Here is a 14,491-nt window from a genome sequence, read left to right on the forward strand (position 1 = left end):
AAAGAGTATTTATTTTTACGAAGGAATCAAGAAAAATGTTTACACATACATTGGTAAGGTTCATGAAATGACGGGAGGAAAATTGAAAAATGGAGTAAATTCACGTAATCTGCATAATCCCATGAAATAAATGTTCGTTGATTTTGTCGCCATAAATGCTTTTATATATGGGCAACTTGGGATTCAGTACCCAATTTTTATCAACTTTGGTATTGATACCTCATTCCCCAAAATACCCCTCAAGTCTTTATTTTAAATAAATGATTTCTTTTTTCAATTAATGGTCCGTCATGCTTCCGTAAAATAAATTAAATCTTATACCTTTTTGACCGGAGTGCCACCGGGTTATATCCACCGTATTTTACGAACTGCTCCTCACAGTCCAACCACGCGATCGCAACCGATGGTTACTGACGTAGATTCCTTCAGCAGCACTTGGCACAACCTTAATTCGTTTCCTACCTTAAGGTGTACAGTATAAGATAAAATTTTGAAAATAATACATGAGAGGGGCTAAGAGCAAAGATTTCTTTTATTCAAACACAAACATTTATTTATTACATAGTAACCTCCTGTAGAGGAGGAGAAACTTGTTTAAGTAGCTGAACTGAACTTACTACACACATAAACTTGAAAAAGAAAATATTACAAATGGTTTGAAGAAAAATGAAGAGGTTGATCGATGCCTTCATCTTCCTTCTGCTTCTTTATTTATAGAAGGCTTCTTCGGATTTGAAACTCGGACTTCAAATCTTTGATAAGCCTTTACAGCTTGCATATGGACCCTGCGGTGGTTGAGTGGTCCTTTTAAGGTGGTCCCTCCATCTTTCTTGATTTGTCTTCTTCTAGATTATTAATCTAGAAACAGTCATTTCTTGCAATTTTATCTGTCCGCATAAATAGTTTATATGCACCTGGATCAGATCGGCTTGTATTTCATTTCCTGTTTCTTCGAGCTTCTTTTGAAATTCTTTGAAATTTTTCAGCTCTTTTCTTGTTCCCTTAACCCTTTTCCTGGAAACTCTGAGATATGCAAAATACATTTTGTTTCCAAGTTTGGTTTAAGTCTGGTGTGAGTTACTGGTTCCCATTTGGTCTTATTTATAGATTTATTTGGGTCCCGTTTCTCGTCTTCTATTAGATTTTCCTTATCTTTAAAGATAAGGCATCCAATGTCCTTTGTCATTTTCCACCGATTATTGGTGGTCCTCTTCTTTTTCCACCGATTATTGGTGATCCTGTCCTTCCACTCACATGAATTCTCACATGGTGGTCCTTCTTTTAGTTAGTGGGTGAGTCACATGTCCACTATTAATTTTGTCGAGGAATCTTTGGCTTTCGCTGACCTCGAGGAAAACGTGATTGTGCTCCATCCCCACTTGCGCTTGTGTCGGTAAGTGTTTCCGATCAGATCTCGGCTTGAATCCTTTACCGAATTCCGGTTCCTTCTGGTTTTGGCATTCCAGGCAGATGTTTTCTGACCATCTTCCTATGTGTGCCATATTACAGAATTTTCGGCGAGTTTCTTTACTAGCCGGTAGCTTGCTGTTCCACAAAAGATTTCTCTTTTTCTCGAATAAATCTTCTGCAAAACTTGTTGTTTTTCCTGTCATGGTATTTAACAGGAATGATCCGTTCACTGAATGATTATAAAATTTGAACGGAAACCTGACTTTGTCCATCTCAGTGAGACAGACCCATAGACCCCAAGCTCTTCTGGTAGACATATCATCTTCAGAAATTGAAGCAACCAGGGTTGTTTCTTCTGTTGGAGGATCCTTGATAAATTTTTGGACATTTGTATCCGGCCTCCTTAGCTTGATGAAATGAAAGGCTTCATGAGAACCCTTTCCTGCTAGTTCTGGTGCTGCACTAAAGAAGTATAGCTCCAAAACATCTCCTCTGGACAAATAATCATTATTTGCCCAAGTCTCGTGAACAGCTTCCTGGATCCATTTTGGTAGACCTGAAATTTCTGGAAAGCTGGGTGATGTAGTATAAACTGAGGCCAAAGCCCCAAATTCATACCATGCTTTAACCTCCTTCGGATATGAATTTTGTTTCATCCATACCCTTGGATATTTCCCTGAAACATCAACCCTATTGGTAGCTGGGTTAATGCCAATTCTTGTTTTTAATTTCTCCCAATTCTGTTGGTAAACCTGAAATGGAGAAATTATACCTTCGTTATTACCAACCTTAGCTTTGCCTTTGTCAATACGAGGCCTAAGGTTGATCTCTCCCTCTTCCATCCCCGAGGTGAAGGGTTGACTTGAGGACTCAAGATAAGGATCAGGAGTCTCAATTTTTGTTTCAGCCGACTCATCTGGTGATGATCCCAACTTAACACTTGTGCAAGGGGTATTTGAATCCCCCGCTACAGGTATAGAGTCCTGTACTCGAAAACTCTCCATTTGGGAAACCAGTGGTTTCTCAATGCCTTGGAGGATAGGCCTTTGCATTACAGACCATAACTGAGTATATGCCTGTAAACAACCTGTAATTCGATCAGAGACAATTCTCTTATCAGCTTGTTGTAGCCTTCCCGCAACTTCTGCGTTAACGGCCAACTTGTTAAACTCGGTTTGAAGCATTTCAAGGTGTTCCCTCAAATGTCTCTGCATCTTGATAATAACATCAATGTCAATGTTGTCCATCTCTTGTTAAAAAATCTGCAAGAATATTTTCATGAGATTTAATTATCACAATATCAAAAATATAATTCTGACATAGTGCTTGCCATCGTAATAATCTAGCCTTCTCAGGTTTAGACTCAATTCTATTCCTTAAAAAAGCTTTAACTTGTGTGTTATCAACTTTCAACGTGAATTTCTTTGCAAGTAGAAATAATGGCCATTTTTCAAAAGTCCTTTTTACTGCATAAAATTCTTTTTCGTTGATATGCCATCTTATGGCTTCTGCATCTGAGAATAACCCACTACAATATCTGCATGGTTGTTCTCCTTCTGGGGTGAGCTTAGTTAGAACTGCTGCCCGCCAATGATCACTGGCATCAGTATATAATACCAGATCATCTTCATCTTGAGGAATAGCCATTTTCGGAAGATTTTTGCAAACCTCCTTTAAATAGATAAGTCCTTTTGTGTGTTCGTCTGTCCATATAAATCTAGCATCTTTTTTCAACAATAGACTGAACACCTTCCTGTGTTTTGCTAGGTTTTTGATAAACATCCCAGCAAAATTAACAACTCCTAAGAAACTTTGAAGTTGCTTCTTGTCTTTGAGATTTTTTGGAAAATTCTGCACATTTTCCACTATGTGTTCTTGCAGAATTATCCCTGACTCATCGATTTCAATTCCGAGGAATTCAATTTTCCTTGTAGCAATGACTGCTTTCTTTTCGGATAAAACCAGTCCTTCTTTCTTGCAAACATTAGAGAAAATCTCCAAATGTTTAACATGTTCATTCATATCTTTAGATGCTATTAAAACATCATCAATATAATCAAACATAAACTTAAAATAATCTTTAAGAAGATTATCCATCTTTCTTTGAAATATCTGGGGTGAATTAGCCAATCCCATTGGTAATACTTCCCAAATATAATGTCCTTGAGGTGTGGAGAAAGTTGTGAATTTCTTGCTTTCTTCCTGCATCCGAATCTGATAGAATCCGGACTTGCAATCAAATTTAGAGAATACCTTGGCGTTGCGTATGCAACTAATCAAGTGTTCTCTACTAGGTATAAAATATCCATCAAACTCCAGAATTTTATTAATCTCTTGATAATTAATAACCAATCTGGGTTTTCCTCTTTTTATCTCACCATGATTTCTTACCAGAAAAGCTGGACTGCTATATGGTGACATACCTGCTTTGATCAAACCAAGGTCCAAATGTTCCTTGATTATTATCTGCATATCCCTTTGATCAATGATGTTCATTGGGATGGGTTTGCAACGGACAAATTCATACTCTTTGCCTTCCTAAATTTTAAGGCAAGCTCTGAGTTGATTTCTGTCTCACCATGCCAAGGGATCTTCATTATAATTTTCTCTGATCCTCTTCTTGACATCTTCCAATGATACCTTAGCTTCAAACTCTACTTCATTTCTATGTAGAGTTATTTTAAGGCATTCTATATCTTCTGGTTGGAGTTCCTTATCTGCTCTCAACTAGAGCATTGTTTCTCCAAACCGTCTAGAATCCTTCATTTTTGGGTTCAGAAGCTTTCCTGAATCACCACGCTTGCTGCAAAACTGGATTGAAAATTTTCTGTAAAATGCCTCTCGTAGTCTCTGGACTATGATTTTGTGAGCACATGGTGTTGTGAACACTAATCTTCTAGTCTCATTTTCTTGTGTATAGGACTTGAACATTTGTAGGAAATTATTTCCTAACAATATGTCAGCTCATGTATCATGAAAATAAATTGGTGGTGTCTTTACCTTGTACCAAGGTGTTTGTCCTGCACCGCCAATCATAATTTCAGTCATCTTAATCCATTTACATAAGATTAAGATTCTTCTTGAAAAATCTCTTCCAGCAATCTTTGGTAATTCTTCCTCCAAATTATTTGGAAAAACTCCTCGTTTTGCTGTGCAGATTCCAGCCCCTGAATTAATATAAGCAACAAAGTATTCTGCCTTATATTGTTCATATAACATTCCTACTGGAATGTATATGGAGAATGGACTTGTGGTCATTGGATTTTCCATATTTTATCCTCTGCCATAAACTTCATTCCATACTCTAGACGTTTTCCAAGGTTTGTGTTCCTCTAGAAACTCTAGTCCAAGAATCAGTCGATCTGATTCTTTCCCTGGAATTCCTTGAATGTGAACCTCCAATTCTCCGATATTAATCAGTCCTTGGTAAGTTCCTATCATCGGTTGTTCTAAATAGTATATTGAATTACAAGGAAATTGATTCATTTGTTTTGTAATATCAAATACTATTTCTATTTCCTTCCAACCTTCTGGGCATCTAAGTTTTTCTATTGTAGAAAAACTTTTTGGCTCCTGTTGGGTTTCTATGACAGGCGTTTTTCCCCACCTGTAACTTGTAATTCTATCTCCTTGAAAAGATAGTCTTCTCGATTCCAATCTAAGACTTTGATTCCTCTGCAGAATCAGTTTGTCTTGGATCTGGATATCTGTTTCCTGTATTAAAGGAAACTCGACTCTTTCTGGATAAATTGCCTGTGCAACTTTTCCAAATATCTCAGGGATTTCAATAAACACATTTCTAATAAACAGTTCAGAATGATGTGTATTAGATAGAGCATATGAAATTTGATAGGTAATAGAATATGGCCTATTACCTTCTTTCATCAGCCTTTTTTCCTTGAAGTTTTGATGCAATGTCAAGGCTCGGCTGAAATCTCGATCTGCCAGGTTGTAAGCTATCCTTGGATAGATTACTCCTACAATCTTGCCCGCACAGAGATTTCCTGAGATTGTTCCCAGTACTGAATCTTGTAGATTCCCCATTCTTTTATCGTAAATAGTAATATCAATAGGTGAATCTATCCTTTCTTTGAAAGTAGCATTTATCATAATCTGGATTGCTCCGATATGAATCCAGGACATAGTCCTTGCTACTTCTATCTTTAGTTTTTGTAATTCCTCCTTAATTTCTTCGGAAGGAATTAACTGCATCTCCATTCTATTCCCTGTAAGTTCCATCGGAATTGCCATTTCCCTTCTAGAAACTTTATAGATTAGATGATGCTTTCTGTTTTTCAGGCCAAGATTTCCTAAGAACTTTTCTACCTGTCCTGCAGAGAAACCTTGATATCTCTGTAGACTCGGATTTTCTCTCATGATGCTTTGAACCATGTTATGAGAGATTGTTGTCTGGCTGAAAAATCCAGACAGATCTTCATGTGTTTCGTGTCGAAACACCTCGTCTTCAGTCAGATTCCGACTCTGTTCCATCGGATTCTTCCTGACTTAAAACTTCTTCTTCTTCATATATACTTTCATCTGAGGCGATGTCCTCAAATCGGTATACTTGAATAAGATCTTGGTAGTAAACTGCTTCTTCAATATCCGGGGTAGGATTAAAGCATTTAATACCTCTTTTTTCATTTTCTGGACAGTTGGTCGAGATATGACCTCTTGCTCCACATGTCCAGCAATTGCAATCCTTGAAACTTTCATTAGCCCAAGTATGAGCTCTTCTGAAAGTTTTCTTTGTAGGTGTTCTTTCTATGCTTCGAGATGTACTCGATGCTTGAGATGATATCCTACTCCTCGATGGTCCGCTTCTTTGTCCAGATTTATAAGATCTGGCTTTCTGTCTAGACCATACAGTTCTTGGTTTCCAAGAACTTCTTCCACTTCGTGCATAAGGATGAGTCCTAAAAGTTTTCCTTTTATACTTCTGCGGTTTACTTCCAATGATACCCCTTAAGCGTTTGTAATTCTTTTGTAATGCTGCCATATGACACCATTCTGCCAATTTTCCTTTGAGGAAAGAGGCTCTTCGTGCCAGTGTATCTGGATTTCCAGGTACATATTCCCTTATAAGCATTTCTCTCCAAGGGCTTGGCATTTTTGCGAAGAAAAGCTGCATAGCTATATCTTCTTCGACTCCTGAATTCCATCTATATTTAGTGAATAACATAATGTATTCATCCACCAAACATATGTCATGTAATTCAAGACTATACAGAGGTTGAGTGTATTTTTTCTTTTTCTCTGTATCTTGACTATTGAAATAGTCTACCCCTATAAAATGTGCTTTAAATAGGGTAGCCATTTTTCTAGCGATCTCACTAAGAGATTCACCAGCTAGGACTGACTCCTTCATGTCTAATGAAGTCATGTCCCAAGCAATTTTTACTGATCCCATAAGACTCATTTCCAAAAGTTTAATGAATCATTCTTTGTTGAGATCGAGTGTTCCTGCTGCAATTCTCATAGCAGATGTCCAATCATCTATAAGATCTTCCCTGTTTTTGAAGTCTAATACATCAAGGTTAAGCATAACCCCGTAAGGATGTATAGGATCTAAAACAGTTTTCCCATAGGGTGTTTGGTGCAAAGGAATTTGAGTTCTCCTTGCCCTTGTCCCTGCTGGGTGTGATCCTCCACCAGTATGGAAATCAGATTGTGCTTCTCTCATGTTTACATTCTGAGATCCCACACTTTCCCCGGGTGGTTCCTGAGAAGATGACCAGGTTATAGCAGGTGGTGTTTCACCTACTGCAGTGTTCATCTTTAGATCTACAACTTTGAAATTTGCGAAAGATTCCGCAAGCTCTTGTAGATCCTCTAAACCAATCCTTTATAAAGTTGTCATCAGATGAATTTCTTTTCTGAGACAGACTTGATTAGATTGATCATCTTTTCTTCTTCAGTCAAAGGTTTTGATACCACTCTGGCCTTCCCTTGTTGATGTAACAAAGGTTCAGTACCAAAAGATGGTGGTAACCAACCTCCTGAAGTTCTCCTACTGGAACTTGGTTGTTGTTCCAGTTTCTGAATTCTTGTTTGAATATCCTTTAATAATCCCAGAATTTCTTCTTGGGTTTCAAGGATTTTCTCAACTCGTTGCGGTACAAAATATAGCATATTGCCATAATTTTGTACTGTCTTCTGAATTTCCCTAAGATCTGAAGAGAGCTTAGAGGAATCTGGAACTATCTCCAGAAACTTATTATTTTGAATCATAAGTTTACCTGAGATTTTACCTGAGGGTGCAGTAGCTTCCCTTTCTGTTTCTGATATCTAACAATAGTTAGATGTACTTTTTTATATTCCAAAATATTGGAATATTCCTTGTAAATTATTTTTTCCAATATTCCTTGTAAATTATTTTCCTTGAACCGAAGTTCAGATTCATAATTTCTTCAAAATTCTCCTTCTCATACAATTAGTTACTAGTAATAATAAATTTTGTGTTTGAAATAAATCAACCTTTAGCTCTGATACCATTTCGGGAGCGCGGGATCAATTAAAATCAAATAGGGAAGGAGGGTATTTTTGGCATTTTAAAATAATTCTTCTCTCTGTAGGTACTAAAACCCAACTTCATTTTGAAAGTGTACTGATACACAATTTACCTTTTATATATCTCATTCTTTTCATGAAAAAAATGCTATATTTGTCTTTTTATGATTTATCTTTATATGATTTTGATAATTTTTTATGTCAAATTTTAATATTCATTTGTTGTTATATTTAAAATTTAATCATTTTACGACGTAACTCTGGTCAACAATTATGCAGTGCCTTACATGGGTTTGTTAAAGCACTTCTGATGAAAGAGAATAATTTCAAATATACATGAAAAATAAATATATACTATTAAAATTACCGTTTTTATTTTTTTATTGATTATTATTTTTATTGATTTCTAAATCTTTACATAAAATCATTGATTTTTTTTTCCCCTCTTAGCTCACTTGATACATTAATTTAATGGATTTATGTTATATTTGTTTCCGTGTCAGAACTATTCGTATCAAACAAGACAAACTTTCACATGTATCATTATTTTCATTTTTCAACTTCTCTCTCATTGAAAAATTATGAAAATGGATATATAAATTATATAAATAAAGGATTTACAAGATCGTAATGGTTTAATAAGGGGTAATTTTAATATTTCTAGGACTTGGAAGACTTAAAAAAAACATCAATTTTGAGAGGGATGATGGATTATATTGATCGTGGAGCGAATCCGGATCATATTCCGACGATACCCACCCCACCAGTGAGAAAAAATGTTGAATAAAGAAGACTACATAGATCTTATGTACGACAATAAATTCCATGATAATCAAGAGTATTTATTCCTATAAATGAATCAAGAAATATATTGATACATGAATTGGGAAGAGATATGATTTGAATTTTTCCAACAAATTAAGGAATATATGAAATTGTGTGAGCATAATGAAAACTGGAGAAAATCCAACGTAATCAGCTCCATGATTGTGACGCCTGGAGTCGAAGAAGACCATGGCTGATCGTCGATACCTTAAGGTTGCACATATTATAAGCGGCTCGTGACATGTAGCTTCTATGCTAACAGAACATGAATGAACCGAGAGGGATTATATTGCACATATGTTCGGGTATAAGACTATGCATGTGAAGAGCGCTTAAAAGATTTGATATATACTAATCATATCAAGAATATACATCATCTTTTCGGGAGTTCATCACATAAAAACTCAAAAGTGAAGCGCAGAGCAATTGTGGGATGAGTGACCATAAGTTTCTTAGTGTGTGTGAGTGAGGACGAGCAATGCTGGGATGGGTGATCAGAAGTTTCTTAGAGTGCGTGTATATATATATATATATTTATATATATATATATATATATATATATATATATATATATATATATATATGTATATATATATTGAAAATAGAGTAAATGGAACGCAATCTGCATGATCCCATGAAATAAATGTTTGCTGATTTTGTCACCATATTTATTTATCCTCCTTCCTTATAAAATATATATATGTGTGTGTGTAATTTTGGACCATATTCATCAACGTTATTCATATGTTCTGACTCATGAAGATCCAACAACAGACTTGTCTCCTTCTTCTCACTGCTCTTCTAATTATCTTTTCTCATGCCCTATCGGTTTCATCGATTCGACAATCAAGTATGCCGATTTATTACCTACTTTTCTCCCTTTCAGTTCCCTCGAACGTACATTTAATGGATTTGTGCTATATTTGTTTCTGTTTCAGAACTATTTATATCGAACAAGACGACGTCGTCCGTGTTCGACAAACTTTCTGATCATGTAAATTAATTTCGTTAATCGACTTTTCTCCTTCACTATATGAAATTCACAGACCCAAAAATGGTTTAAATGAGTGTTATTTTTAATATTGCAGGATGTGAGAACCATCGATGTTGAGAAAAAAATGATGGATTATACTGACCCAGGCCCGAATCCGGGCCATGATCCGAAGGAACCAACTCCTCCTTCAAGCTAGAGTTGAATGAAGGAAGAGACTAATAAATTCTATTGCTTCCCCCATGAACAAAATTATTGCATCTTAATATGAAAATGATGTAATAATAACGATATTATTAGTTTTTAATAAAAGTTTACAAATTATTGGACAATATATTTTTGAAAGATTGCTCAAGATAGAAAAACTAGAGTTTTAAGACACGTAGGGGAATACTTTTTAACATAAACCGTAAAAAATTTGTGTGTATCATGTTTAAATGGTAACCCAGATGTTATAATATCTAGTGACAATACGCGATGAAATAATACAACACGCAAATAAAAATAACTTAAACTAAAATAACTCAGGAAATAATTGTGCTCAAATATAAATACTTGCACGGACAAAATAATCGTTAGAAAACAACTTGAGTTTACAAAAACCAACACTAGTGCTTTTAATGAAAACTAATTTTCTCTACACGATGAAAAAACAAATTGCTTTCTGAAACAAATAATCAAATTAAAACGTATTCAAAAAGCAAAACACGATGCCAAAAACTGGAATAATAAAAACACGATCTTCAGTCAACAATTCTACGCGTGTTATATGCATATTTCTCTAACAATCACGGCAACACGTAAAACATCACTTTTCAATACAACAACGAAGCCACCCAAAAGCGAAAACGAAAGTCTTTGTCATTAGCTTATTTCTGTTATTTATAACATCATCCTTTCCTAATGTTTATCTCTAAAAAAAATCTTATAAGATATGAAAAACAAAAGTTTAATTAAAAATAAATTTTTTAAAAATTATGATATCATATAATAGAATTCTTATCATAATTATCACATATATAAAAAAGCAAAATCCTTAATTAAATATTTCACGATATCTTATCAATAAAAAAATATTTATATAAAAAAAAGATCATTTCAATAAATAAAATATATTTTGAAAATAAAGAATACTTTCCCACAAAATATTTCGTGATACATTCATTTTAAAATTTATATTCATGTTTTATACACAGTGTAATTTTAAAGCAAGTCTGAATGTGTAGACTTTTAAGACAAAAGATTTCGTGCTAGATTCGTTGCACGGGAGCACTCGATTTCTACGCCATAATGTCAGTTTCGTGCTCCGTGAGTTTCTTCTTTTTTTACGTGCATTATTATGCCCACGACCACAATAACATAGAAAACATCGTCTGCTTGGTCATATATTACTGATTAATTTTTTTAAAAAAATAATTTTTATTTAAAAATTATACTTTATGGATAATTATAAGTTCAAATATACAATAAATTTTTTTGAAATATTGATAAAAATAAAATAAATAAACATATATTACAACAGCTCGAAAGTATTGTTTTCGGACGACAAAAACAAAAACAGTCATAGTTTTAGTTTTCAAAATCTGGTATTGATTTGTTGGAATCAGAAAAAAGTGTTTAACGTGAAAGTTATAGCTCATGAAAAGACAAATCTTTAGGAAAAACCATAATGCGTGGCAGCCGAAGCACAAATACTACAATGCATGAGAAATCTCACCCATTCACGATTTACATAACTCTAATGGCCAGAAATTTTCGCATTCGATTTAGACATTTCTGGTAACTTTCATGATTTTTTTACTTTTTCTTTAATTTAAATTTAAATTAAGTTTCATGGTTTTCGATGACGCCCAAAACACTATATGACAACTCGTGAAAAATCCCACTCAATAACGATATTTTACTTTCATATTGAAAATAGATCAATACCAGATTATGAAAAATTAAATGCCGATTTTTTTGCTTCGATCATTCGAAAACAATACATTCGAGCTCTAATGACTATTGATTCATTATATTTTTATCAATATAATAAAAAAATTAGTTATATATTTATTTATCATAATATAATATTTATAAAATATAATCTTTTTTAGAAAAAAAACCATTAATCAATAAAATAAATTAAATAACTTTAAAAACAAAAATTATATATATACTTGATTGAATTTAATAATATTAAATGAGTTAAAAACAATTAAAGTTAAAAGTAAAACTGAGTTTTGAAATACCCAGGGGTGATAACAAAAGACAATAATGTGCGTCTAATCACGAAGAAAAAGGATGCATTAAAGTCATAATTCCCGTGCACGCACAGTCAACAAAGTTACATAATCTAAGCTAAATTCAATCCTATACCGAGGAAAGTGAAATGGTAGTAAAAGATCTCGATCTTATATTTATTTTATAATTCAAACATAATTATAATAACAACTAGCTGTAGGTACCAATTTCGATTCTTTTTATCAACGTTTCAATCATATGTAATACTATTTATCTGACTAACGTGATTCATAATATACGAGATAGACAGTGGATATCCATTAGTAATCTGATTTTCTGCATGGGATTTGATGTATGAAGAATACAGGGACCTCATTTTCTGCATTAACACATTTGTTTTATCTGCGTAAACTATGCTCTATAACACACATAAATACTCAATAATTGCTACTCTTTCTTTACTGTTCATACAGTCCTTGGACTTTTTGTTTTCTTCAGCTATTCTTTTCCCAGATTTTAAATGGCTCCTACTCCAAGGAAATCAATGAATTCCATGTTTTTATTCTCATTTTCCCCGCAGTTAATGCATAAACTGGCCCTGCTGTCGGCTACTGATGTTAAAGATGCAGAGGATTCAGAGTTTGAATCTACATTTTCTGAATATACCACGAGCTTTTTGCTATGCCACTGATAATTTTTACACCGGATCTCACTTATTTGTGTATCCAAACCTTTTTCTCCCGCTTCTGCTCCTGCATCCAGACAATTACAAGATCTACATATATGAATTCTAAATAAGATTTCAGGTCAAAGCTAGCATTTCGAAATCTATTGGAACGAATGCGCACGCGTGTTGCGCAAGGATGACATATAACTTGAGGTGATGCTAAATAAATTAATAAAAACTTCAAGTGATGCAGACTGCAGAGAACTGTATTTAGGATTTTACTTAAATGTAATATTGACGTGAACTAGTGAATACTGATAAGTGCGACATAAATTAAAAATCTTTGTATGAAAAATGAAACGGGAAAAAGGACCTCTTGTGGGGGAAAAAATCCGTACCATGGTTGAGCTTTTGGTGATGAAGTGGACTAAACCTTGTAAGAAAGCTGCTACTAGCTTTGAGATCAGAAAATGGTGCGAGTGAAAGATGAGCACGTGTGGAAACAACGGACTGATCATCTGTATTATCTTTCTCACCAGAATCTGTCGATCCACTACATGCAATATTTGATGCCACTTTGACAGAGAATCTTGTGTGTAAATTGGAAGAGCTTCTTTGTTTTCTTGCCATGATCACATGCCAATGATTTTTTACAGCATTATCAGTCCTTGCAGGGAATAATTTGGCAATCAAAGCCCATTTGTTGCCATATATTTTGTGCGCTGCTAAAAGCTTTTCCTCTTCTTCGTCTGTAAATGCCCTTTTGTTAATTCTTGGATCCAGCTGGTTGAACCATCTCAATCTGCAACTTTTCCCTATAAATCACGAATAAAAATAATATAATAAATGAATAAATTCCCATCCGAAAATAAATCAATACATGTTAATCTAATTGACCTGATCTTCCTTCAAGTTTTTCAGCAATGATATTCCAGTTCTGAGGACCAAACTGAGCGACAAGATCTTTGAGCTTAGCATCCTCTTGTGGCCTCCAATGGCCTCTGCTACATACCTTAGGCTGCAGAGTTTTCTTCCCTACTTCCTCCATTAATGGAGCATTCAAATATCCAGCAACACCTCCAGCCTCCCTGACAGGTGCGGGTAGCAAAGTCAAATCTTGAAACCCTTTTCGTGCATTGTTAGTACCACCATTATTCATCAACTTCTCCAGATCCATTCTCGGGGGAAAACCCGGAAAACTTAATTCTTCAACAGAAGAGAACCAAGCGAAAATGTTTTCCCAGTTGGTATTGTTATTAAACTTTTCGTACTAATTTCGAACTTTATAATTTTTTGAATTTTTTATTAATATTTTTTTATATACCAATAACTAACTTGTAAAAATTTATCATATTCTACATAATAATTATACACGAAATATGTATTTAGTTTGTTGCGAGGAGGTGTGCGTACGTGTGTTACTGGAAATCGAGAAACGTTCGTGTGGGAATATTTTATTCAAGGGTCATGCTACATTTATTCCACACTTAAATATATTTTTCAAATAATTTTTAAAATTAAATATAAAGATAATTTTGTATTTTTCAAATACATTTTATAATCCGTTTTGTAACTATAATTATACACTAGTAAATTATTCACACACAATAAAATTATATGATTTTTTAAATTTTATTACATGATTAATTTTATGTTTAATTTAATAATAATTGATAGAAATGAATGAGAACTGACAATGCAATTTGAAGAAATTTTATCGAAAACATGTTGCAATGATTATATTAAAAAAATATTGATATGAAGATAATTTTAGAAACAAAATATAATCTTGACAATAACTTGTGTTAGACGATCTCACGGATCGTATTTTGTGAGACAGATCTCTTATTTGAGTCATCCATGAA

At 34.0% G+C, this 14,491-nt stretch overlaps 1 protein-coding gene and 1 long non-coding RNA gene across 2 annotated transcripts; one reads left to right on the forward strand and one right to left on the reverse strand.

Annotated features, from left to right (window-relative positions):
• Nucleotides 1-9,454: 9,454 nt before the first annotated feature.
• LOC140804258 (uncharacterized) lies at nucleotides 9,455-9,955 on the forward strand. Its single transcript, XR_012112144.1, has 3 exons — nucleotides 9,455-9,595; nucleotides 9,684-9,739; nucleotides 9,834-9,955. It is a non-coding gene; the product is annotated as an uncharacterized lncRNA (long non-coding RNA).
• Nucleotides 9,956-12,395: 2,440 nt separating this feature from the next.
• On the reverse strand, nucleotides 12,396-13,861 carry LOC140805059 (transcription factor MYB56-like). The gene is made up of 3 exons (XM_073161245.1): nucleotides 13,524-13,861; nucleotides 13,025-13,441; nucleotides 12,396-12,711 (listed from the first exon to the last, which is right to left on the reverse strand). The coding sequence occupies exons 1-3, from the start codon at nucleotides 13,801-13,803 to the stop codon at nucleotides 12,476-12,478; spliced, it is 933 nt and encodes a 310-aa protein (XP_073017346.1). The 5' UTR covers nucleotides 13,804-13,861; the 3' UTR covers nucleotides 12,396-12,475.
• Between the last annotated feature and the right edge of the window lie 630 nt (nucleotides 13,862-14,491).

Source organism: Primulina eburnea, chromosome 11, assembly GCF_022965805.1.
Source record: "Primulina eburnea isolate SZY01 chromosome 11, ASM2296580v1, whole genome shotgun sequence".
Taxonomy (NCBI): domain Eukaryota; kingdom Viridiplantae; phylum Streptophyta; class Magnoliopsida; order Lamiales; family Gesneriaceae; genus Primulina; species Primulina eburnea.